Source organism: Balaenoptera musculus, chromosome 5 (assembly GCF_009873245.2).
Source record: "Balaenoptera musculus isolate JJ_BM4_2016_0621 chromosome 5, mBalMus1.pri.v3, whole genome shotgun sequence".
Taxonomy (NCBI): Eukaryota; Metazoa; Chordata; class Mammalia; order Artiodactyla; family Balaenopteridae; genus Balaenoptera; species Balaenoptera musculus.
The window spans coordinates 15661728-15689579 of NC_045789.1; the positions used below are offsets into that span (position 1 = coordinate 15661728).

Below are 27852 nucleotides of genomic sequence, written 5' to 3' on the forward strand. Positions count from 1 at the left end.
GTAAAGTAGCAAGAATAAGGCCTGACACATATTAGGTAACTACCGTTATTGTATTAAATAAAATAATGCATGTAGATCACCGATGCCCAGAACATACTTAAAACATGCTAGCTCCCTCCTTTCCACTTAAGAAGACTTTATAATAATTCATATGTGAAAAAGTGACAGATGTAGAAATGCAAAGGAGAGGTAGAATCCAGTGGATATCATGAAAAAATAAAACTGTCTTGGGAATAATATAATGTTTAAACAATGAAAGAACAATAGCGTATATTTTGATCTATTCATTTGGTTGACTATTAAAAATATATTTAAAATCATGATTTTAAAAAGCATGCAATAGCATGAGAATGAGAAAAATTTGAATAAAAGCACTTTATGTAATGTGTGATCTCAGCTATGTAAAATATATCTTAAAAAAGGAAAAATGATATTCCATTAAATATTTCAATTTATTAAAATATACTTTTGAAGATATGGGGTGAAAAATTGCCAAGGTGCTGAAATGGGGGACTGAATGAGAGGAAGAGTCAAAGACAAGTTCATATTCAGATGTGAAGACCAACTGGTTCTGTATATTACTTGGCTCTATGGCTGTTTACACATTATATTCTCTTCTTATGCTACATGTAAACCTTAGTTCAATCAAACTGTTTCTTTTTACTGTGTTCACAAAATAATCTGTCTGATCCAAAAGAGCTACCGTACATTTACAGAGGAATCCATTAAACCCTCTCATAACTGATAGTTCCCAAGCCATTACTACTACTGATTAATGAATACCAAACTTTAATCAAACATTATGAGTCACTACCTTCAGTTCACTATTTAAGAGCGTTATGGGGCTTATGCTCTAGAAGCAGATAACTAAACAAACTGAAAGCTGAGTAATACTACAAAAAGACACGTGATGAAGCTGTGATTCTCGGTAGATGTATCAGAGGTTGGAGTGAGTACCTTATAAATACCTTGAGCCTGAAGACTGTGTAATAAAGAGTTAACAAATGAAGATCTGATGTCTATTATCATGTCCTCTGATCATCTAAAAATTCGTATTCTGAAGTACTGCTTCCTGTAGGAAATTGGAACTGAACCAACTGATATGTTTTCTAATTAATTTGTCCTTTTAAAGTGTGATGACAACAGTGGGGGCTTCTGGCTTAATGTCGCCTTCTGAAGCGCTATTAAAAAGAAGGTCAAAGACAGTTCTAAATTATGCCTCAGCAGAAAGCTGTGAGTGTAATATTTCTAGAGGAAGTGTTTTCAGAGTTGGTTGGAGAAAGATAAACGGTTTTGCTGATTTTGATGGAGGTAATGTCTGGTTTACACTGAAAGTAGATTTGGGTTAGACAGGATACATTTAACTTCTCAGGCCTCATGAAAACAAATAATAAAGATTCTGGCACAAGAATAAGTTTTCAAGCTCTGTCTCTGCAAATGTAAAGACCTTTAAGAATTACCTGAATTGGGAATGATAAGGTGACCGCCGAGGGAGTTGAAGGTGCCAAACGCAGTGCAGGATGGGTCCGTCTGCCTTGCTAGACTCTGATTCTTCAGGTTGAGGGCCTCACTCTCCAACAAGGATTGGGTCATCTGAGGGGACAGCTTTGATGCAAACTCAGAGAGGTCATCTTGGGGTGTGACAGCACCTGAGGTATTGTACACTTTGATTTTCAGGTTAGGCAGTGGATCCAGAATTGGAGAGTTGGTCATTGGGATTTTGTCCGAAACATCATGCAAGGCATAAACGGGTCCTCTGTACATGGCTGCAGCTGACGTGAGGTCTGGGGGTACTGCCAGGAGATCTGAGTCAGAAGAAGAAGGAACGTCCATTTGCATTCTTCATTCAGGCAACCTACACTAGCCAGACGCCCCCCGACACTTTCTGAGCCAACAGCAAAGCAAGTCAACAAATATTAGTAGTGGATAGACTCTAAAATTCTGCTGAGAACAGGGCAATTAGATAACTAGGATCTGTTTATTACTGGCTACAAATAAACAGACAAGTTCATTCTGTATTTTGCCTTGAAGTCTACTTATTGTGTCTATGGTACTTAGTTATTTCAACAAATTGGATTCATAGGCAGTGATCCTCACTAGCTGACTAGGTAATAGCTTCTCTTGTCTATACTGGATTTGGGTTCATCTGTAGACCACTGTATTCATAGCAATACAAGATGTCTTGTCAAAAGGAAAAAAAAGGAAACTCAAAAAATCAATCAACCAATCTGTGTACTCTTCAAATAAAAGTTTAAAAGTAGGACAGAGAGGGCTTCCCTGGTGGCGCAGTTATTAAGAATCCACCTGCCAATGCAGGGGACATGGGTTCAAGCCCTGGTCCAGGAAGATCCCACATGCCGCGGAACAACTAAGCCCGTGCGCCACAACTACTGAGCCTGCGCTCTAGAGCCCGTGCGCCACAACTACTGAAGCCCGTGCGCCTAGAGCCCGTGCTCCGCAACAAGAGAAGCCACCGCAACGAGAAGCCTGCGCACCGCTATGAAGAGTAGCCCCCGCTCGTCGCAACTAGAGAAAGCCTGCGTGCAGCAACGAAGACCCAACGCGGCCAAAAGTAAATAAATAATTAAAAAAAAAAAAAAAGTATGACAGAGAAACCTGTTAGAGAAGGAAAAAAAAAAAAAGATCTGTGCACCTTGTCAACTCTAATTTGTTATAATCAACAAAAGAGACGAAAATCTCTGTCTTCATGGAGTTTACATTCCAGCTGATGTGACTGCATTCCAACCTGGTGATGTCACTGATTTTGAAGACACACAGGGAGGCTGCTTACATGCATTAGTCCAAGTGTGAAGTGCAATGTCAACTGACCTTGCCTTGCTGCCTTGATGTTCACAGGCTGAAAGCCTCCATTGAGTGCAGAAGAGTCAATAATATCAGACTCAAAGTCACGGTGATTCTTCCGATACACAAAGAGGGCCACAACTACAGAAATGGCCAGGCAAACTATCACAGCGATCACAACGCCAACATACAGAGCAACGTCGTCTGAATCAGGAGCAGCTAAATGGGAGAAGGAAACATTGAATTAAATGGTTAGAGAAATTTCCCACAGTACACATACGTATTGCTATAATTTGTTTAGACATTTATTGCCTTTTTTATAGGTGAATTTCAAAGCTATATAAAACTGTGGTCTTTCGGTGGAAAATTATCTCTGATTTCTTTCTCTTTCTCACTCTGCATCTATCCACTCACTGATCTATCTTAAGTTGGGCAACATAACAGACCATTTATTACAAGGCATAAAAAGAAACTTGAGCTAAAACCATCTCAACCCACAGGGAAAAAAAGTTTATTACTAATTTCAGGTGGAAAAGTTTGGAAGGCAGCTTTGAATTCTCTTATAGTTCTTTATAAACATAAACACTCTGTTAGAAACATCTGGCATGTTCTGAATCTGTATATTTATTGAACCAGAATATTTTTCTAAGTACCATTCCAAGTCGCAAATTACCTTCCACAGCACTCTTCTCACTTTTCCCTAAATCAGTGAAGGGGTGGGTGGGAACAGTGGAACTAAGCAAAGCAAACATTGGGAGCAAACATGTTGGGTTTGAAAGGTGTACTTTCAGGAGACCCAGATCTGGGGAGCAGAGGTTAACGCTGATAACTCCAGGCTTTTGCTAAAGATTCAGTATTACCTCTGAGAACCCGGAGCTTCTCACGGTTTCTTGTCAAGAGATTTACACTTGAGCTACTCATTACTGGAATAAAATACAGCTCTATGGTGTACCGAGTAAGATAAAGGCCTGGTTCAGCGATCAGAAAGGTCAGCCTACCCCCAAAAAGGCCATTAAGCATTTGATTAACATGGTGTGAGGTCAGCTGGGAGGTCTGTCTCTGGGTAAGGCAAGAAGAAAAATCCTATAAATGTTGCATGTTGCCTTAGTGGCAATAGAACATGCTCTGATCCAACGGCAAATGGTGATAAAAGCTGATAATTTAAAGACAACAAACCAATAAAATTAAACCTTTCCTGAATCCCTTAGACATCTTTAAGTCTCTATTTTTAGTTTTCTGTGACCCACAAAAACTGTCAGCAAAATTAACCCAAGCTGCTCCCGTCACTGTGGAAGGTGATTAAACTGGTACTTCAGATGGTCAAGAACAACCTTTTTATGCTCAATTTTATACATGTGCATTTTGCAGGAAGAGAGTTTTCAGGTTTGTAGGTCCCATGGCTTCCTAAAAGTCACGGAACCACTACTCTCTCCTAAGACTCACAGCCACGTGGTTTATGCGGTGAAATGACTCCTCATTTTGATTGCCACCTGCCCACGTGATCACCCACACTCTCATGTCATGTATCTTCAACACACTAACAGTAAAAAAGAATTCCCTATGGGAAATCGCTCCATCTCTTCTAGGATTTTGTGTTTAAATGTACTGTATGTAAAAGAATTCCTTCTTTTTTAAATAACTGTCTTTCCCAAAGTTTCTATAATACCTGCTCAAGCATCAATCAAGACAATATGGGCGGATCTTTTCGGGAAACCAGTGACATACCAAGCCCTCCTGGTTGTGTGGGGACTACTTTCCAAGTGCTGACTTCACTTTGCTGCTGGGTTTCATTTGAGGCCCTACAGCAGCATTCTGAACTCTGGCCAGAAAGTGCCTCTAAATCCTTAATGTTTTACTTTACCAGGCTGTAATTACTTATTCAATATTCGTGATTTCTAAATCAACAGATCTGCATTTTCTCAACCCTTTTCTTTTTAGCATTCGAACCCTGCCCTTTATTTAGATCCACATATTTCATGATATGTTTTGTCAGCTACTGGGACTTAAGCTTTGAATGGTAGATAGATTTTAAAGCTGGCAGAGGCTTGAAATGACCCTTTCTTCTTTTCAGCAGTGAAAATCTAATTTGTTTGTCATGTTAGAATATATTAGGCGCCTATTTCCTGTGTGCACATCTGTGATCCAAAGAAAGGTAAACTTGAATTGGGGGCAATAACGTTAAACGATTATTCAGCAACATAAAAACCAAACATCAAACTTACAAGAAAATCCATATTCATTCTGGGTTCTCTGCTCAGTTGAAATAGGATAAATGAAACCTTGAAAAGAAACAGAAAAATGAAACAAAAATGGGAACAAAATCAAATTAATGAGGGAAACAAAATGAGAAGCATGAAAAATGGTTTAATTAAAATAAAAGGAGAAGAAACCTGGGTCCTTTAAAATTCTGGTTCAGTACAGAATTATGATTTTGCATCTCCTGTCTGCTCTGGAGCCTCACTAAGAATTAATAAGTAGGCAGATTGAATTTCAGAGCCAAAAATGGTCTCGAGTCACTAACTTTGGAGCGCTTAAAGTCTTTCTTTTATTGAGCATAAACTCTAATGGATCTAATTTATTTCAGACATCAAGGGTCATTAGCATAAGGAAAATCTTTTTTCCTTATCCCTGCCATATGCCTTAATTCCCAGGACATATTCAGTAAGGGTCTGAACAGTTTTTTCCTCTTTTATTTAATCATAACAGCTTGCTCTTGGTCTAATAGAACTAAAGAAGGCCTGTCGTCATTGGTCAAAGGTTAAATACCCATTTACAGAGCTGAGCAAGACCACCTCTCCTCCTTCCATCTCAAATCTACCTTTTGGATTTTCAGTTGTTTCTTGCCCCTCCATTTAATAGGAATCCAATAGGTTTTGCCCAGGGACTGAGCAGTTTGTCAATGCAATGGAAACTGGATTGCTTTTTACTTGAAATCATTCAAAAATCAATAGGGCCTAGAGGTTATAAGGTTGTTTATTTTAGGGCTTCAGAGGAATAGGGTGAATTGGGCAAAATAAAAACCCCATCCAAACAGTAAATGCAGAAATAACACTAGCGGTTTTATTCTTCTTTCTTTTTAGTGTATTCCAAGGAGGAAACTGATTGATGATGATGATGATGATTGATGATAATAACAATCAATAATAGCAATAATGTGAAGTAGAAGATTGGGAGAAAACATTTTTAAAATGTGGAACGTAAACTTTTTGAAATGAAAATCTGTGGAAAAATTTAAAGTATCACATAGCTAGCACCCACAGTTTCCTAATATTTAACATTCTGTAACATATGAATTCATCAAATGACACAGCACCATTTGGATTAATAGAATGAAGATGAATAAGAACCATGTGAATTAAACTTTCTGAGTAATACTCAAGGGCAAAAATATGTAGAGAAACTGCAAGAATCACAACTGGTTCAAAATTAAAGGCCTCTAATGCTCTAACACTAAAGGTAACTCTAAATCGTGCCTTATGTAGATCTTCCGTAATTTGCTGAACACGCAGTTCTTACAAGCTATTTACCTATTTTGGGGAACTAATTCAGGAGAAACATGCAGTGCTACCTTAATGAAAGAGAGGTTTGCTGTAGCACAGACAGGTTTGCTCTCAATTAATTTTTAATGCTTTATTTTAGAGCGATGATTGCAACCTCCTACTCAGTTTTATAAACATTATATTCCTATTCCAGTTGTCTGAGTCCATGTATTAGGTTTGATTTTCATTTTTAAACACTTCTGCCTGGTAATAACCTTTTTCCATTTGTATTCTGTGAACTCAATAAAAGGACATCTGGGACATACACAGGCACAAGAAAAAAGGTTGTTTTTGAAACCCAAAGACTTAAGACAATATAATTTCACTGCTAGTACAGGGGACCAGATAAGTGATGTCATTGTTGTAGGGGTGATTTTAAGTGGAGGGATGTCAAAAGATTTTTCTTCTTTTTTTTTTTTTTCCTTTGCTGGTGAGAGGGCCCAGAAGCAAACGTAAAATAGGGTATTTGGGGATGGTCTGATGTTCACCCTGAAAATTTTGATAAGAATCGGGGTGGGCCTGCTGGAGTAAGCAGAAGAGCTGTATCTTATAAAGGTAGAAGCCTATCTCCAGAGAGATAGGTCTGAAATTTCACCCTGTGAAGCAGTTCTGGGTTTTCCTTGGCTTTCATCTCTACTTCCCAACAGAATCCCTGTTCTTGACAGGCAGACCAAGGAATAATAAAAAGGAAATTTATAATTTCTACTTTCCTGTGTTTCTGTAGATCTGGACTGCTCAATAAATACTTTTGTGCCTTGTGGTAATTTATCTGAGACTTATATTTCCAGGCACAGAACTGGAATCTATTCATTCATTCATTCATTCATTCACCTAACAAATACTCTTGAACCCTATTACTATATGCTGGGTTCTATTTTAGGCATAGGGGTACAATGACAAACAAGATGGGAAAAGTCACTGCTTTCATTCTTGTTTAACAGAAAATAAACAAGTAAACAAAATTATCAAGGTCATTTCAAATGCTGAAAAAGTCCTCTTGGAAAATAAAAAAAAGAATGTAATGTGATTGGAGATAAAAGAATGACCAACTTAGGGAACCAGGGAAGAATTTTCTGTTGAAATGAAATTTAAACTGAAGCTTGCACAAGGAGAAAGAATCAGCCAAGTAAAGATCCGGAGGGAACAATGTTCCATGAAGAGGGACAGTGGATGCAAAAGTCCTGACATAAAAACGAAGCAGTCAGACGGTAGTGAGTGAAAGGAAAGAGGGAAGGGGTAGGCTCAGAGCAGAGGTCAGCCGCCAGATCTTGTAGGCCTGGTGGTCCACCATGAGGAGTTTCAATTTTAGTCTAACTGAAATGCAAATCCTGTCATCAGACGTAATGTTGAAAAGATCACTATGGGGAGCGAAGTGACAGGATCTTATCGATGGTTTCTACAAAACTTGGCCTGGGAGATATCTATCAATAGGTGTATCAATATATTTAATGAAGTGTTTGCATGTGAGGTTCCTCTAAAATTAAAAAAAAAAAAAGTCTATTAGTTATTTCTCACAGCTTATAGTGACCAATCTAGCCACACTGTTATTTTCCTACATAGGAAAATTTAAAACAGACAAGTATTAAGTACACTCACCAATGGTTCAACACCCCAATTTACTCTGTTAAAGAAACACGGATAAAGAGTTTTGGAAGGCAACTCTGTAAAACTTTTTCCATCCTTTTCAAAACACTTCTGCAACTACACAACTAAAACATCACTTAGGAGGCTGGGTATCAGAATAGAAGGGGATTACTGTTCTATCCCCCAAATGAGGGGAATATAGAATCACTTGCTAGAGTTTGTTTTTATACTTCTCCATCTGATCCGTCTTTCACGGAACAACAGGGAACATCTTCTTCAGTTAATGAGGTGATCCTTTTGAGAGAAGTCCTAGCAATGATGAAAAATCACGTCTCTGGCAGAACACAGTGCAAAATAATTGTTTTCAGTGTCACTATCAACAGCCTGGTTCATAAGTTAGGGATTTCAGTTAACTTTCCTACTACTTGAAAGGCAGGTCGATTGAAAAACCACCTCAGCTGTTGGCCAAGGCAGTGAAACTGAGTTTTTCAATCTCACGGACTTCAGTTTGAATCCCAGCCCTGTCAGTTCCTTAACTGTGAGAGCTTGGTCAAACTAAATACTTCCTTTCTCTAATGAAGTATTAGAGTTTTCTAATCTGTGTAAGGGATTATTAATATGCCCTTCCATATAGTTGTGGAAAGGATAAATGAGATTTATAAAGTGCTGGTACATTGAAAGCAATCAATAAGTGACAACCATAGCAATATCATTATGATGCACATTATAAGTACACTAAGACAATGGCTCTTAAGAGCAGTAGAGTTGGCACAGCCTATTATTCAATAAAATGAGTAGGAAATTTGCTTGAATTTCAGGATTCCTCGTTATGACAGAGACAAGGAGCCCAGTTTTTCTGAAAAGCAACAAGAAATGGACTCTTTTAAGTACTGTCTACTCTTTCACCCTCTCCTTTTAAAGAGGTTTATTCCTGGCCTTTGTGGCTTCTGGCAAAGATACAGGGGCATGTTTCAGAAGCAAATTTCCAAGGCCAGAGAGCAACTTGATACTAAAATGATTTCTCAACCAGAGGTGGTGCCACTTCTAAATGGGGTGTTTGGAAATAGGGCAGAAGAGGTGTTTTTGCTTCTCATAATGATTAGGGGGTTGTTTGAGGCATTTAGTGAGTGAGCGCCAAGGGTACTAAATGTCCTGCAATGGGAGGAACAGTCTTGCCATGGAAGAATTGTCTGGAACAAAATGTACCTCCATGGATAACAGCTTTCAAAATCACCTCCCATGGACTGACAGAGGAGCACAGAGCAATAGTGGGCTGTTCTTAAACAGTTAGTGAAATGCTTCTTATGCTAAGCCATGTCGTAATTGCTCAAAACATCCATTTAAGAGATTATCTAGTTCAACTTTCTTTCAGATGAGGAGAATCAGTCCCCAAAACGGGAAGTGATATTTTAAAGTTAAGGAAAGTGTTGAGACTCAAATTTGGTTTCCATCCTCCTGTGAGTAAAGCTGACAGTGTGCAGGTTTTGCACTGTCCAGATCTGGGAGGCCCTGTTCACAGTTGTGTTGACTGTGGTTCTGGATTGTTAATGTAACAATGTTGCGGCTGATGGTGGTTAAATGACTTGAGGAAGGGATGACTTTCCTAATTTTCACAAAGTCATCCTCGAGACTAGAGATGGGGTTCGCCCATATTTTTCAGCTGATGTTCAACTGTTATAAAAGATGAGAGTCCATCCCAAGCGTCTTAAAAAGGAAGGTGAGCTTTCCTTGGTTCTATACAGCAGCAAGTAATATCAGGTTATCCTTCAGGACATGGCTCTTAATTGTGCAATGTCTGAATATCGCCTGTTTGGTGGGTTTACATTTGGGAAATCTCAGGAACAACACCAGGAACTATATGTAAATCTTCATTTCCCTAATAAACACCAACTAGATATTTCTAGTCTTTTAAATTTTCTTTTCATGCAATACGAATAATAGACAATAGTCAAAATGATGATTTTATGACTAAATTTTTAAAAGATAATGCAAACTTTTTATGCCATAAGTAGTATTTTAATAGAAAAAGTTATCAAGCAAATATGCCGATGTGAGAAACGTTAGAACTTCCGAAAACCAAGTCTATGCCCCTTACTAACTCGCAAACCCCCAGGATGTTAGAGTTAAAATAGATCATCTTTAGAATTCCCTCTTCTAACCCCTCTGTACTTGCAGACGGAGGAGCCAGAGCACAGAGCAATGAAGGGACTTGCCTCACATCACAAAGCTGATGAAACAGCAAAGCGAGGGGCAGATCCCAGCTCTTAGGCTACAGCCCCGTCATTTTTATACGTATTGTCTAAGGAATAGATTTAAATGAGGAGAGACAAGGAAATAATAGAAAAGGGCTTGATATGCTCACGGCTTAATTTGCAATTCGGTTATTGAATGAGGTAATGCTAATTCTTTAGACTAGAAAATAACCTCTCCATTTGAAATGTTATCATTGATACTCATGAGAAAGTTAAAACAGAGATTTTCGCCCTTAAATAAAACAACTTCTAAATAGTGTCTTCTGTTGCAAGTGTGGGGTAAGCAAAGAGGTGCACAATACTTGGGCATCTCTACTCTAATGTAATTGGAGAGCCATGCTAGAATGACGTAGTTGTTAATGTATGATAATCACTTTGTATTTGGCACAGAACCTACCAAAATGTAAATATTTAAAAGAGAAACATTGTTTCCCTCAAAAATGATGCCAACAGGAAAAAAGGAATAAACATCAAAAACTGAAGGGACACTACACATAAGAAGAAAATCACATTTTAAAGCAATGAAAGCTGATCACCACTTGCTTTCAGCCTCCAAGAACCCACATGGAAAAAGGCTTATTTCAAAATGAGACAGATGTGGGTTCATACACTGGTTCTTATACTAACTTGTGGATGCTGGTGGGCTCTTTCAATTTTATGCCTCGGTTCCTTCCTTACCAAGATAGAGCTATTATTAGGGGGATATCAAAAGTTCTGTGTGTAAGATTATTTTTTGTACCTTTTGAGTTTTATTAAGTTGAACTCAGGTCAATTTTGCTTCAGTTTCGCCACGTCTAACATAGTAGATTGGAGTTAGAAGCAATTAATGCCAGGACCTTAAGTCATTATATTAGGTGGAAAGTGAATAAAATTAAAATTACATCTGCAATTCCTTTAAACTAAAATATATATATGATACAGTAATTTTTACACTCTCTAGAGTTTGAGAACCATTGAGCCAGATTTGAGAGAGACATAAAAGGAAAGTCTTTATGTAGCTGTCTTGGAATTAACTCTGTCTTTAGATTAGCTATCAAGTTTGTAGCCAAAAGGAAGATGGGTGGAGTTTTTTTTACGGTGTTCCTGCTTGCCTTCAAGGTTACTCATTATATTTCAATATGGAGCTGTGTCTATGGCCTTAATACATGTAAACAGATTTTATGATATTGTGAGGATTAAATAAAATAGATGATGAATTCATATCTCATATGGGGAGTAGTATATAAATTATGAATATGACATAACTCAATTCTAATTTATAAAAGCGTTAAGTGTGTTCTGTAAAAGTCCATGCTTTTAAATCATCAAGCTTTTGGTTAGTTTTAGAATATTTATCTATCTGAAGTACAATAGGCCACTTCAGGAGATCTGTCCTCACTTTTATGACCCTAGCATTAGAAGAATCTCTCTTCTCCGTGGATTTTCCTCTCTCCTTGACCTGGCTGCCTGGTCTTTCTTCTTGCCAGTGACCTTACACCAAGCCAACATATGTGACTTTTCTCATTCCAATTACATTTCTTCTGATGCAAATGTTCTCATTAAAAACCTCAAGGGCCATTCAAAATAAACATGACCAGATTTTGTTTTTTTTGTTGTTTTTTTCTTTTAGGTTGGTTCTTATCTAACCAGCCCATCAGGACTGCACTAATGATGTCAAAGGTCAGGTCTGTCAAAGACCCTCACAGTCATTTATTATAATTTACCACTCTTCTGAGGGTTTATTTATTGACAAGGGCTTAAGGAACTCCAAATAAATGAATACATAAATCCTAGGACATGACAACAAAAATTGAAAAGAACATTTGCTTATCACTGATGTCAGTTATCTGAATTGCCACCGTAATTTGTGCTCCAGCCTTCACAGGACAGTGGGCCATGCTTCACTAACTGATCCACAGCCCTGTTCCTAACACTGACAACCACAGCCTTCTGAAAATGAACAGCAGGGAATGGACATCTCAAATATAAAACCCTTATCTCGTGACCCACAGAAGGTGACGAATGAATGTCTGAAATTTAATCCAACAGTTGAGTAAAATCAAACCCACAGATCAGCTGCCCAAGCATTTTCAGTGCGGTATTTTCTAACCCCATCAACGCTCCTTCAGAAAAAGGATAAATTATTAAATCCAAAGGCAGTGATAAATAAATCCATAGTATTAAAGACATCTGATAGAAAAAGTAAAGTGATGAAAAGTCCTGAAGTAAAGAGGCCAATTCCTAGCATACATCACCCCATCTTCTGGGTTTTTAGGCAAAAAGAAAACAAGCAAAAGCGCTGGCCCTGCCCCTATGTGATCTTGAAGGAGTCCTAGCTTTGCTGCAGTTGTGAAAGGTGGTACCTTTCTTAATCCCGTTGGAGTTTACTTTGCATCCTGGAAGCTGAAGACTTTGCATTTGTCCTCTCACACCAATCTGTTTGGGGGCTCCCTAGGTGTTCAAAAGGTTTCTGTGGGCTAAAGTTCCTAACCACATCCCTGCTTTCAAAATCAGGAAAATGTTTTACCAGAAAGGAAAAAATGCAAAAGTGAACCACACTCATGATACCGGAGACAGCAGAGCACGGTGTTGGGCAGCCAGTCCTCGGACAGAAGATTTATTTGCCAGCCGGGACACCACGCATATCAAGGACTATGCAAACACAGTTATGACATCAACTTCTTCCAAACTACAGATAAAAGCACTCACTGTCTGACACTCACAATTATGCTTTCCTATCAAACCGCTGTGTTGACAAGAATTTCACTGGAAACTGACTAGCGCCTTCTCAAATGCCTACCATGGCGGTGATAAACACATCATGCTAAAGCGAAGAGCAGCCTATTTGTAAATTATTTCCTCACATTAAATGCACCTGGGATTCTGGGGGCCCTGGTATGCAGTGTGTCCGCACTACAATTCACACACAGAGTTCTGCCACTTCCTCTGTAAGTGAGAATTAATGGAAGAGCAGGGTGACATGTAAATTTTTTAATGAGTAGAAAGTGCTAAATTTGCAGACTGCATAACATTTTAATTTCCCAAAGTCAGGAAGTTCACTGATGCAGACACAATTCTAGGCAGTTCTTGTTTGTAAATTGCAATTTCTAATTTGTCTACTGTGGCATAAACCCTCTTCAGCAAGCAGTAATTCTAAATGCAGATTTGAACTCTTACATATCTCTATGTGAGACTCCAATCTTCAAATGGGATTAAAAACCAAAGTCTGTAGGAATAGCTGCGGTCACGTAATAATCTACTTGAGTGTATTCATAAGTATATATAATGTACCATTTCTGGACCAAGCCACATATATAGTCCTTAGGTTGCTATTTTCAAAAGGAAGAGGTAAGCATGGATAAACCATCATATGCCAACCATAACAGAGCAGATCTTACTACAAATTCATTATAAAGATAATAAAAGTTAAAAGTTATCAGGTCTTGGTAATACAATCGTATTTCAACATAAATGGTAAATACGCTTATTGGCTTAGCAGTTTTGGGGATTGTCTTAGGTGCTTTTTTTTATTCTCTTGTACCTCTTTCTCTCTGTGTCTAGTGTGGCCGCTCTCTTTCTCCCCAAAACCATTTTATGCAAATCCTATTTCAAAACCATATGGCAAAACCTTGAGCTACTTTCATATAATCTTAGAGATGATACAAAGAAACCTAAATGGGTACACAGCACAAGAGACCTTCCATTACTGCCTTCTGAATAAGATACACTATTCTATAGTATTGTTAAGTAAAATACGGTCTTATCTATTATTAATGTTAACTTTCTTGTATCCGAGATATCAGACATGTGTGCTTATTTTCAGTAGTGAAAAACATGCCAAGTCATCTGCCCTTTCTTGTTCAATGCAATCCATATCTCTTAGCATACCTAAGAACTCCAGTATTAAATTTTGTTTTCTAATTAACAATGTGCTTATAAACCAATAATGCCCAACTTCTTTCTGGTATATTAAGTGACTCTTAACAGTTTTTAATTATCCTTTAATAATGCATTCTAGTGAAATAACACCAATTCCTGGAAGTTCTTAATTTGAAAGTGGTGTCTCCAGTGTAAGAACTACTTTTTCAGACCACTGAGGATATACCCAGTGTAATATATACATGATATATGTTATACTGCAATAACTAATGTGTTTGGACAGCTTAAAAATTTAGTGGAGCTTCTGAAATTGCTTAAAGACCATGACCTTTTTTCACAAATGGAAATCATATAGCATCACATAATGAATCCAACTTACTAAAGAGTTTAAGAATAAGTATGGTTGCAAGGACAGAGTGATAGGTATATGATAAGCAACTGGGAAATAATGCAAAACTGTAATTCAGTTCCAAATCCCCGTGTCTTCACAATCCTTTTATATATGTACTTGGTTTACTGGCTATAAGTAACTCTTGCCACCGAGGATTTTATACAACTAGGATTTTATACAAGTATTTTATGCAAATACTTTTTATGTAACCTAATCTAAATCTAATCTAATTTGAATCAATGTGACCAAATTCCCAGGACAGATCAGTGATATTGCTACATCTCAAATAACGAAATGAGACTCCTGTTTCCAAGATCATGCAGTTGTTCTAGCCAATCCTCAACACTCCTTTTTAAAAGTCATTTACAATTATAAGCATAATGAAATACTAAATATAAAGAATATTGAGAATAGAAAGCATATTGAAAAAGAAAAAAATTACCTGTAATCTCACTAGCGTAAATAAATAAATTTCATTCATCTTTTTCCTAAGCTTACTTTTATAGTTATGACTAAATGCATACATAAATCCATATTCTGCTTTTCCATGTTAAACCACCATAAATATTTTAGTGGTTATATGATATTCCACCTTATGGAAATAGCACTTATTACTTAATCATTGCTCTAGTATTGGACTTTTGTGTTTTGCATTTTTTACAATAAACTACAAAGAATATGAATGTATTTGGCACATATATTTTAGGTATTCATATTAATTACTTAAAACTTATTCACTGATATAGGATTCCTGGATCAAAGGAGAGGAATAATTTTAAAGCTCTTAAACTCATATTGTCAAACTCCTTCCCCAAATAATCATAAAAATTTGTGTTCCCATTTGCAAAATACAAGAGATTCTACTTTAGTGCACATTTGCTAACATTTAGCATTATTATATCTTTAAAATATTGAATAATTTTGTAAATAAATAACCTCGAAGTCTTTTGGTTAAGTTGGCATTGAGGAAATATCTTTATTTTTAAGATGTCTTACACAAAAAATTTGGTAAACAATTTAGAAAACTTTTAATTATCCAACAAAAAATTAAACATTCTAAAAACTATAAAGTCTAAGAAAAAAAAGTATCTAAATTAAAACTATGGGCAAAACCAATCTCTAATATGTGTTACTTAAGCAAAATGGGAAATGGAATTAAGAATGGCCCAATTAGATAGTCAAAGCCATTAACTGGACATTTTAAAATAAAGATAGAACTATAAGTTCCATTTCTTAACTTTCAATCTTTCTCTATAATTGTGATTTAAGTATGTTTCTCATAAACGATATAAAACTGGATTTTTCCTATAATTTTGAATTTCCTTTAACAGGTAAATTTAATTAATTTCCATTATTATCCTTGATATATGATAATCCCTAATATATACCATCTTATTTGTTTTCATTTAACTATACTTTTTCTTTCTTTTTTGCTCCTTTTCTGCCCTTAAAAATCTTATTTTGAATTTATATATTCAACCTTTATGTGTGTAGTCAGTCTTAACATTTTAATTGGGACACTTGAATCAGTAAAGCTTAACACAAGTAGTACTACTGTTCTTCTCCTGAACAACACACAAAAATTAGAACATTTTAACTTAGATTACACCTTCCCATATTCTGTGTTAATGTTGTCTATAGTTTAGTTCCATTTTATTTTTAACTGCCCCTTAACTTGTCCCTCAATTTTTTAAAGAATCGATTTTCATATGTTTAGTAGTTTATTCATTGAGAGTTTGTGAGTAGTAAGCTCTATCTTGATTATCTCAAAAACTTTAAATTTTGCTCTCTTGAATAATAAATGTGGGACTTTTTCATTCTATCTTCCATGTGTTTTAACCTACCTTTTATATAATCACTCATTTTATCTTTCCTCCTTGTATTCTGAGAAGTTTCATGAGATCTACATTCCAGTTTACCAATTTTCTCTTCAGCTTTATCTAAAGCTGTCTCTGATCTGATGTTTAATTTTCCATTGAGTTCTAACTTTCAATGGATCACGTTCCATTTGATTTTTCCCCAGATCTGTCTGTCCTCTTTATAATATTCTTTTCTTTCATTTGTGCTTATATTCCTTTTAAAAATAGTTTGTCTTTTTATTTATTTTATAGCCTCACTCAGATTGCTGTAGGAGTCCATGTTATTAAAGTACTAACTCACCTATTTATTATGTTGCCAACTCTCTCTTACAGCAGACTATTCCCTTGGGTGATATAAAACTTTATTTTGTAAATTCATTTTCAGGAGTGGGCTATCTTTATCATAGACCAATGCACTTGGGTTGTGAAAAGAACTCTAGAAAACGGCTTGCTGTTCACTTCCGCTGGTACCCCAGTTTTACTAACTTTATAAACTGCACATACTTTGCTTTTTGTTCCCTGTACTGTATCTTAGACTCCATACCCAGAAGTGGGTGTCGGATTGTGGTTTTATCACAGGTTTAAGTGAAGACTTCATTTTTCTTTTCTCTACCATGAATTTTCCTGTAGCTTCGCTGGGCTGATGGGTAAAAAATTTCTAGTTATTTTTCATGGTGAGGGCAGCCATTTATGAGACCCAGTTTTATTCAAGGTTCTGGCTTTCAACTCTCAGCCTCAGAACTGAAATCCTAAAGCTGAATCCCTAGGACTTACATCCATGTCTAACACTCCTCTCGGTTATTCTGGTGTCCACTCATACAGGCATACTTCTCTAGATTTGAGTTCCTACTTCATTTCTGCCACTTGAGGATTTCTCTTTCTTTTGAACTTGATATGCCCTCTCTCTCTCACACACACACACACACACACACACTCCAAATGTGTGTATGTCTTTTAAGTTTAAACATTTTATCCAATATTTCTACATATTTTGAGTCAAAGGTCTTTACAATGAGAGAAATGGCTAAAGAAGAAATATGTCTGAATATTATTCTGAACAAATTAGTGAATAAACACTGACAGCAATATTTTCTATATATTTCACATTGTATTGCTCTTAAGTACCAATCTGACTTTTAAAATATACTACACTATGTTATCTAGGTGACTCTGAATTCTACTGACATCCATTATGAACTCCAAATTTCTCCTTCCTAGCAGTATATCTACATTTATATCCAAATCATTTGTAGACAATTTTGAGTAGATTCAGAGGTTGTACTGCCTCCCTAGTTTAATGGTAAGTAGGCTAGCTTTATTTTGAGAGAAATAGCTCTTTATCAGTATTGCAATATTATCAGTGCATTGAAGACACTAATTTTCATAAAGTAAATATACATTAAATGATAACTCCTAATTGTCAACTGCAAGTTTCTAGCTGTCTTTTCTACTCCCATTCTTTTTCTTAATGCAGACCATGTCCCTCTTACAAGCTTGGTACTTACACTATCAGAAAGCCTTTTGTTTTCCAAAATAAGGACCAAGAACATTATCATTTCTTTGCAAAACTGTGTCAGCAATACTATGCCAGAAACACCCAGCTTACTGGTAAACAGAAACTATAGCTTTCACTGTAAAATACCTTAATTATTCAGTGCAACAGTATCTGAGGTTTTTATCACTGAGGAAATCAATAATAGCACAAACTACAGTTCTCTTTTGCACTAGAGTAGATACAGCAGGGCAGATGAAAGAGTTTATTGACCTAGTAGAGACCGTTACTACAGCAAATCAGAATTATGAAAGGAAACAGCTTTTTAACGAATTAATTCAAACACCCAAATGTTCCAGGCTAATAGGAGACTTGATAAAGAAATAAACAAACAACAAATAACATCTCTTGTAGCCTCATTACCCTTCCTTACTTACACACACACCTCGTGCCATCGTTATTGGTAAACATCCAATCATTAGAAAAAATTCTATTAATGCTGTAAGAAATCAGCTAGATGCTAAGGGGATGCTATGTCATGAAAGTCTTAACTTGAATATTTCATGCTTGTATTTGACAAATGTCATAATTTATCATGTGTCATTTGTGTAACTAATAAAAGGCCCAATGTTCCATCTTGCAGCATTGTACTCCTTGTTAAATACGTTGCTTTAGGAATTTTAAAATATGCACAATAGAAACAGTAGGCATTAAATCACACAAAGTTGAAAAGTATAATATTGAGAAAGGGAGTGAGAGAGAGAAACTTCAAATATTGCTACTTTCAATCACATGAATCAATTTGTTCAGCACTAAAAGAATACTAAATTTCAAAAATGTTAAAAAATAACTTGTGTATGGTATGTTTTCATTTTAATCCTCAACTCAGACTAACACCAAGAGGAACAAGCCCTGGATCTCTGGATAAATGGTTAGTAAAAGAGCTGTATTCTTTTCATTCTGTGTTTCTGGTACAAACTTAGATGCACAGTAGTCGTTCCCAAATCACAACCAGAAGCTATGCTTTACACCCAGCTGCAGTCTGTTCTCAAAGAATACCATGTACCGTGGACAGAAAAGTAAGAGGCCCACTGGATTTTTATTCGGTATTAGCAATGTAATTGCCTATTTGTATTTTAAGTAAGGTTTCTTTTTAAAGGTCCCTGTGTGTATAGACTCTGAAAAGTAAACAGAATTCCATAAATGTGCCGAAAATAAAATATCTTATTCTTAAATGAGAAATACAAATACTTCCACACAAATACATTTGGTTGCTTATATTCCACAAGCAATCTGTAATGTGTTATAAGAAATGTCAACATTTGGCTGCCATTAGTTAAGATCTGTTTGATCCATTCATCTGTTACAGGTGTGATTTCAGAACAATTCTTAGTACCTTAATTCATGGTCATAAAAGGGATGGTAAATTCTGTACATCTAAGGGCTCCTCAATAGAGGAGTGAGAGTCTGCAAATATGGAAATCAAACCACCATCTCATTAAGAAAATCTAAGGAAAAAAGCCATGAAAAATGTGGAATATTTAGCTTATAGCACCTATTATGTTCCTGAGCCAATCTTCTACACCCATTTTTTAAAATTTATGTTTTATAAACTTTAGTCCCTTTAGATAAACATTATAATTTCTAATACAAACCCAGCATTTTCAAGGTGTTGTGAAGATGTTCCCACTAAACACTTGTAAACTGGTAAATCTACTTGCAGAAATAGTTCCTGTCCTTATACATATATTTTAAATTTCATGGACACTGGTTCAGTAACAGCCATGAATTAGAAATAAAGAGCTTACTTTTTGGAAGTCATGTGACTCTATGAGGAGTTTAGGGTGCCCTTTTGTGCACTATAATAAAACTGAGTAGCACTTCCCTGCCCTGAAAAGAATGACAGCCCCTCCATGGAAACAACTAAATCCCCTTCTGCTCATGGGAAAGCAATACTGTGTGTGTCATCTGTTAACTGGATACAGTTATTATTCATTCTGGGTTCTGGGAGATTCATTTTTTTCCAGTTTTGACAGAGACCCATGATACTGGTATAGTATTGCATTTTTGTTTAGGAAATTTTTAGTTTTTGATATTTCCTTCAAAGAAATCCAAATGGTTAAACCCCAGGCCTCCCCAGTGTCTGTCATTTGCTCAAACAGACTTACTCTGCATGCACAGACCATCCGTGCAGTTCTTGGACTGCAAGACGAGGCCGTCGCAGTCCTTGCCTCCATTCTTGGGCGCTGGCGCCGTGCACTCCCTCCTGCGCCAGTGCGTGCACTCGGTCCCGCAAGTCGACCACTTGCTCCATGAGGTCCACCTGCCATCCACTGCCACACAAAAACCAGCATCGGGTCAAAGGCACAAGGAGCTTTTTGAGGGCAGAGAGGAGCAGAGCACAAGCAGAAAGAAAACACCACCAAACACTGAAGAAAACGCGCCCCCGAGGAACACTGCATTCATTTTAACTGCTGAAGTCGTGCAGGCTCTACACACACTGTGTGGGCTCTTCGAACCTCGCTTACGAGGTGTGTGACTATTTCTTCACTGACCAGGCAAACGGAAGCTTAATGGGACACACAGAAACCAAAGCTGTCACCAGGAGCTGCATAAATGTAAATCCTGGCGGTGACCCTTTTACTATTAAAGGGGAAACTTCTGGATTTTGGATTGAAAATTAGGGAACCTCTTTTTGGATCCAAGATTCCTTCCTGCATAATGTAATGTGGGTAGTGCAAGTAAACCTCTGTGGGGTTCAGGAGAAGAGGTTGGTAGAGTGTGGAAGAAATCCATCCACCCATCCATCCATCCATCTACCCACCTACCCGCACCCCTCATCTACATCCTATACACTCTTTTTATTTTTTCATCCATGTTGCTTGATTCTAACATCTTCTGCAATGACTTCTTGAAAAGACTATATTATTTTCCATTTATTATTTGATGATTTCATTCCATTATTTGATGATATATGTTGCTAGTTTTATTTTAAAAATAATATTTAAGCACATTCCTAATTTTTTCCTGTGATTCAGTCATTTAGAATAGATTCACTTTCTTCTTAATTTTTGTGCTTGACTTGTTAGTAAACTTCAGTGATAAAGAGCTAAGATATCTCTATTTTAAAAACACACAACTTAAATACTCTAGTACGTTCTTTAAAGGTTCTTACATAAATAAGAGGAAAATATTAAAATAAGAGTTAAATTTTTTAAAATTTCCCTGAAATACATAAATAATCATCTAGGATTCAATGTAAGACAATCGCAAACATCATTTATTGAACATGCAATGTACACATGTTATACCTATATATTGACAGAAATTAGATCAATTTTAATAATCTACACAGTTTGGGAAATCTGTGTGATTTCATATTCAAATTATTGTGTAACTATATGTATTATGTATAATATGTATAGAGATATAAATATGCCCACATGAAAAAATGATGAAAGTATTAATATTTCAATTGTACAGTCAGCTATATAAGCAACTCCCAGCTATCTGAAGAAAAGACATTTGCTTTGACCTAGACCATCCCAAAGTACACACACAAACACACATTTCTATTTCAACTAAATGCTCAGTGCATTTCTAATTGTGGGAGTCAGTATGCAGACAAAATATAGGAGCGTACAAGAGAAAATACTGAAATTCTTAGCCTAGCTAAGTGTCAAAGTTTGTTCCGTAAATAAAAGCTCTCAAAGGGTTCAGTGTGGGATACTGTTTTGATATTCGGAAATGAAAACAGGAATATAAAATTTATATTATGGTTTTCTCTCCAGTTCACTTCTCCAACCCATCTCTGAGAAAGTTCTACTAAAAGGATGAACCTGACAAAAGTTAGGCACAATAAAGGGAAGTAAGTAGTCTTTGTATCTAAATAATGAAAGTGACAATATAATAGCTACCCCAATGGAATACAATAAATTTATGCATTATTTCAAAATAATTTTAGTTTAATTTTTTTAATATATTGTATAATTGGACATTTTAGTGGGTTTTGGTTTTGGCAAATATTAACTTCAATTTACCAAAGGATAAGAGTTTGGGACAACATGAGATAGCACAGAAAGGTGTTCAGAGGCAAAGGGATGCAACCTTGCTATAGGCACCACTGCAAATAACTCAAAAATAGGTGACCAACATGTACAGATAATAGCTGACTGCACTGTATTTTCAAAATCCATTAGCTCACGTGTCACAAAGCTTAGACTTCCTTTTAATTCATTCCAGATGTTTTATTGGCCTTTGCCCAGAAACTGACACCAAATGTCCAGTACTTCACCTAAAACATTTTCTAAATTTCAGTTCCAATTAACTTCCATGGCTTTCTGGAGATCAAGGGTTGTTATCCTAAATGTGTGGCTTTCAATGCTGCTCAAATGCCTTGAATTACAGATCCTGCAATCTTGGCTTCAACAGTTTTGTTGAGTAATAGAGAGGGATTATGTTCATGTGTGTTTAATCTCTTGTTTTATAGTATTTTGTATGTTAGGGTAATAAAGTTAAGTACTCTTTTGGGGGAAAAGACTTGAGGTCCCAGCAATGTAAGCACTGAATGGGATGATGGATTTAAATAATGTTTACCACACACTCAGGTGAAGAATAAGGCTTTGTGGGATTTCCCTGGTGGCGCAGTGGTTAAGAATCTGCCTGCCAGTGCAGGGAACATGGGTTCAAGCCCTGGTCTGGGAAGATCCCCCATGCCACGGAGCAACTAAGCCTGTGAGCCACAACTACTGAGCCTGCACTCTAGAGCCCGTGAACCACAACTACTGAGCCCGGGCACCGCAACTACTGAGCCTGCACTCTAGAGCCTGTGAGCCACAACTACTGAGCCCGGGCACTGCAACTACTGAAGCCCACGTGCTCTAGGGCCCACGTGCTGCAACTACTGAGCCCGTGTGCTGCAACTACTGAAGCCCGCATGCCTAGAGCCTGTGCTCTGCAACAAGAGAAGCCACCGCAATGAGAAGCCTGCGCACCACAACGAAGAGTAGCCCCCGCTCACCGCAACTAGAAAAAGCCCGTGAGCAGCAACGAAGACCCAACGCAGCCAAAAAAAAAAAAGAATAAGGCTTTGTATATATACCCTAAAACTTATTTCTAGAATGGGAGGAGACATTTGGAATGAGAGCGCTGGTTTGCTTACCTGGGCATAACGTGGTGCAGGCTATTTTCTGCACACTCTGCCCTTCACAGAAGGCACCACCATTGAGTGGGGCTGGGTTGGTGCAGGTCCTTGTGCGCTTCTGATACCCTCGTCCACAGCGGCTGTTACACACAGACCACTCTGTCCAGGTAGACCAGCCACCGTTTACTGGAAAGAGATAAAAAATAAAATGTGAATTAAATATGTGTGCATACACACAGAGACACACAAACCACACACAACACATAAAAGTGGTATCCCAAGTGACCATAAAAAAATTGAAAACTTCAAAGCTATAGGAGACCCTGGATATCATTTCACACATACATACAATGGAATATTACTCAGGCGTAAAAAGAAATGAAATTGAGTTATTTGCAGTGAGGTGGATGGACCTAGAGTCTGTCATACAGAGTGAAGTAAGTCAGAAAGAGAAAAACAAATACCGTATGCTAACACATATATATGGAATCTAAAAAAAAAAAAAAAAAAGGCTGTGAAGAACCTAGGGGCAGGACAGGAATAAAAACGCAGATGTAGAGAATGGACGTGAGGACACAGGGAGGGGGAAGGGTAAGCTGGGACGAAGTGAGAGAGTGGCATGGACATATATACACTACCAAATGTAAAATAGACAGCTAGTGGGAAGCAGCCGCATAGCACAGGGAGATCAGCTCGGTGCTTTGTGACCCCCTAGAGGGGCGGGAGGGAGACGCAAGAGGGAGGAGATATGGGGATATATGTATATGTATAGCTGATTCACTTTGTTATAAAGCAGAAACTAACACACCATTGTAAAGCAATTATACTCCAATAAAGATGTTTAAAAAAATAAAATAAAATTGCATTGCAGAGCTGAAGAATCTAAGCACAGAGATAAATAAAATGAATTATCAACATCTATTTACCTATTCAGAAAATAGGACTGTGTTCTTCTCTCCTTAGCCAGTGTTATTTAAAAAAAAATCCCCTTACCTAGTAAAGCTCCAAAAATTACTTTTGGCAACTTATCTCAAATAATATATGTTTACATCCTTATACCGAGGCTGTGAGTGGCTATAAAGCATGGGAACTGATAAAATCATTTAGTCTTTTCTTAATAACAGATGACTGATTATTTTTCTTTAGCATATGTAAACTTTATAACCTTTTAAGGACTTTTAGTTAGTTTCATTAATAAGTGAATCTAGTTTTTAAAGAAGTCTTGATAGCTGGATTTTTAACTAATTGAGTATCTATTTGAATGAATTAGCGATTAGTTGATGTAACTGAAATGGACACCTATTTTGTGTATACAGGCTATTTACGGTGTTTGATGGAGCTGTCAGTATTGGTGCGATGATAAAACCTACTCCCTAACACTGTGTTCACTACCTCTGGAGATCTTGCTCTAGAAAATACTCTGACATACTTTTGTATTTCAATATATGAGTCTGTGAAATTATTTTAATTAAGCAGTTTCTAACAAAAAATATTTGCTGGTGGTAAAACACGGCACAACTAGTATATGTACCTGCTTCCTGATGGTGAAGAAGAGTGTTACTCAGATAACACAAGCCTTACATGTGAACATCATATGCCGATCATCTCCTTCTCTAGAAACTTATGCAATAGACAATAATCATGAATGTGCTATACATACAGACATAGACTACTTTTCACTGGAGAGTTATTTTTTTATATAAAGATAAACTGAAATCAATTGTGATGTTCAATAATAGGAACATGGTAAACATGTGTGTTTATGAGACTGACTCTTAGGCAGCTATTAAAAATGACTCTGTATACGTGCACCCTATGTTCATAGCAGCACTATTCACAATAGCCAAGACATGGAAACAACCTGTCAATCGACAGGTGAATGGATAAAGAAAATGTACAGGGACTTCCCTGGTGGTCCAGTGGTAAAGAATCCACCTTCCAATGCAAGGGACGCGGGTTTGATCTCTCGTGGGGGAACTAAGACCTCACATGCCGTGGGACAGATAAGCCTGTGTGCTACAACTACTGAGCTTGTGCACCTCAACGAGAGAGCCCGCGTGCTGCAAACTACAGAGTGCACATGCTCTGGAGCCCGCATAGAACTAGAGAGAGAAAAACCCACATGCCACAACTAGAGAGAAGCCTGCGCGCCGCAACAAAAGATCCCGCATGCCTCAACAAAGATCCCGTGTGCCGCAGCTAAGACCCGACGCAGCCAAAAAATAAATAAATAAAGGGGAAAAAAGCGCTAGCCATCACAGCCTTATTTTAAAAAAAAGACGTGGTACATATACACCATGGAATACTACTCAGCCATAAAAAAGGACAAAATAATGCCGTGTGCAGCAACATGGATGGACCTAGAGATTATCATACTAAGTGAAATGAGTCAGAAAGAGAAAGATAAATACAATAGTACTTATAGGTGGAATCTAAAATATGACACAGATGAACCTACCTATGAAACAGAAACAGAAAAAGGGACATAGAGAAGAGACTTATGGTTGCCAAGGGGGAGGGGGTGGGGGAGGGAGGGATTGGGAGTGTGGGGTTAGCAGATGCAAATTATATAGAGAATGGATAAACAACAAGGTCCTACTGTATAGAACAGGGAACTATATTCAATATCCTGTGATAAACCATAATGGAAAAGAATATGAAAAAGAATGTCTATATATATATATATATATATATATATATATATATGTATAACTGAGTCACTTTGCTGTACAGCAGTAATTAACACAACACTGTAATTTAATTATACTTCAATTAAAAAATAAATTTTAAAAAATGTTGCTGTAGAAGTCTATTTAATAATACATGGATACTGCAACATTATGTTTTAAGTAAAAAAATATATTTAGAACCCTTATTTCAAAATCCTATTTATGCTAAGAAAATTCCAGTAGTATACATATCAATCTTTTTTAAAGCTACCTCTGGATGACAAAATGACAGGATTATAGGTATTTTTTTTCTTTGAACGTTTTTCTGTTTCCCAAATTTTCTATAATGAATATATATTTGCAATCTAAAAATGATGCTAACAAAATTAAATATACACAACAGACTCTAAAATGAAATACTGGTTACATATATATGTTTTTCTGTGGACTATTAGTGAGTCCAACCTATGAGCCTTGGACAACTTATTTTACGAGGCCATGAAAAGGACAAGCAGATGTTTGACAGGTAGAGTTGCATTTAGCATTCCAAAAAGCAATTTAATCCACTCAACTTCACAAAACTCCAAATGTCATGGAATTGTCAGTATAAATTGCTTACCAACACACTGGCAAGCCAATATCATAAACTTTTAGAGAAAGACAGGTCTTGAAGGTCCTAGGCTTATTCCCTCATTTTACAGAGAAGGAGATAGGGGCTCCGAGCATTCTGTTTAAGTGACCAACGGAAGGTCAGTTGGTGATAGAACTAGGCCTAGCACATAAGACTCCTGACCCCTAGTCCCATGCTGTTTTCTAAACTCAAAATGCTTTAGTTACTTGTGCTTGATTCTTCCTAAATACAATGTTCAGCTTGTGTTTATGGATACCGAAAGCATGCCATATACAGGAAAAGAGATCTGCATGTATATTAAACATCTTTGTAATACATCTATTTAGAGTCTGCCTTCATTAGCTATTTATGACTGGTACAAGCTGTGATGTGCCCCACTTCTCTTTTCCATTTCCAGTGCTGTTAATTAAGTCGTTCAGAGAGTTTAGAAAAAGACAAAGCGGGAAACGTTTCATTGTGACTTAAGGAAATTTAACTTCAGAGTATTCAGAGGATTTTAAAAAAATATTATGCATCTGTAATGACAATGACAGTTTTAAAGCATCACTACATTCAGCCTTTTGAACACATCACAGTGGTTTCTGTTCTCGTAACACCCTACAGCATGAGGACACATGCAGCCAAATGGCACTACTTGCAGGAAGCAAGGGCCATGAACCACGTACTCGTGGCTGTCCTTCCTTCCTAGTCCTTTAGACAAATCTCCTGGAGTGTCATTTAACACTGAAGCGGCCACGAAGAGCTTCCTTACATTCTAAGTGGTAGCCATGTCATTCCGGAGGTGGCAGAACCTCAAAATATTTCTCAGGGTCATTCAGTTTCCTCTGAGACAATAACTCATCAAGAATATGAAGACCTACTATGTATCTAACACTGTGAGAAATACATAAATTTATAGGGCTGTTCTCTTAGTCTACCAAGGAGCTTGAAAGCTTAGCTGGGGAGATGGAACGACTAGTGACATGATGAGAAAACCACGGAGTGCTAAAGCAGGCAGGGAGATAAAGGCATCACGTGCTGCAGCAAAATTGGGGGCAGAATCATTTAGTACTTCTGGAGAAATGATAGGCTTAGAGATGAGATGGATTAGAAAGGGCCAGAGAGTGGAAGAGCAGCTTTCTGAAGAAGTCATCATGTTGAAACTTGCTACAGGGTTAGGATTAGGGCTGCGTGGCAATGGCAGCCCTTGTCTTCACTCTGGACGCCCCTGGTGGAGGGGAGAGCAAGTTCTAGGGAGTTAAGGTTGCGCTGAGGTGTTCGGAGAACATGTCAGCTCCCGTTGACCCGAGGTTTTGCAATCACTCTCCTGAGGCCCACAGGAAGAACAGCCGACTGCCTGAAGCATCTTCATCTTGGAACTCCCTCTACATCTCTGTAGTTCAGGCTATGGAGAGCAGGAGGGCCTAGGGAAGCAGGGAACTATCCTGGTACTTGGGTAGATTTCCTTCACTTTCCTATAAACTGACTGACAAAGGACTAGGGATTTCTACGTCTAGTTTCTCTACGAGTATCAGGAAAGCAGTTACACCTGACCGGCCGCATGAGAAGCTGGAAGAGAGCAGCAAGGGGGATTGCAAAGGGGCCTCTTCACTTGGTATTTTAAGATTAAAATGAGAAACTGCAGTTTGACCT

The 27852-nt window shown here is 37.3% G+C and overlaps 1 protein-coding gene across 3 annotated transcripts in view; it reads right to left on the bottom strand.

The window, feature by feature from the left end:
- UNC5C (unc-5 netrin receptor C) overlaps positions 1 to 27852 on the bottom strand; it is a 393937-nt gene that overhangs the window by 40782 nt on the left and 325303 nt on the right. Inside the window, exons 6-10 of one of the 3 annotated variants that reach the window (XM_036853624.1) lie at positions 22939 to 23106; positions 19946 to 20110; positions 5025 to 5081; positions 2830 to 3021; positions 1461 to 1805 (exon numbers count right to left, since the gene is read on the bottom strand). In XM_036853624.1, the coding sequence (XP_036709519.1) occupies positions 1461 to 1805; positions 2830 to 3021; positions 5025 to 5081; positions 19946 to 20110; positions 22939 to 23106 (927 nt within the window). The remainder of the gene's footprint in view (positions 1 to 1460; positions 1806 to 2829; positions 3022 to 5024; positions 5082 to 19945; positions 20111 to 22938; positions 23107 to 27852) is intronic. The other 2 variants (XM_036853625.1, XM_036853626.1) reach the window with 2 other exon arrangements.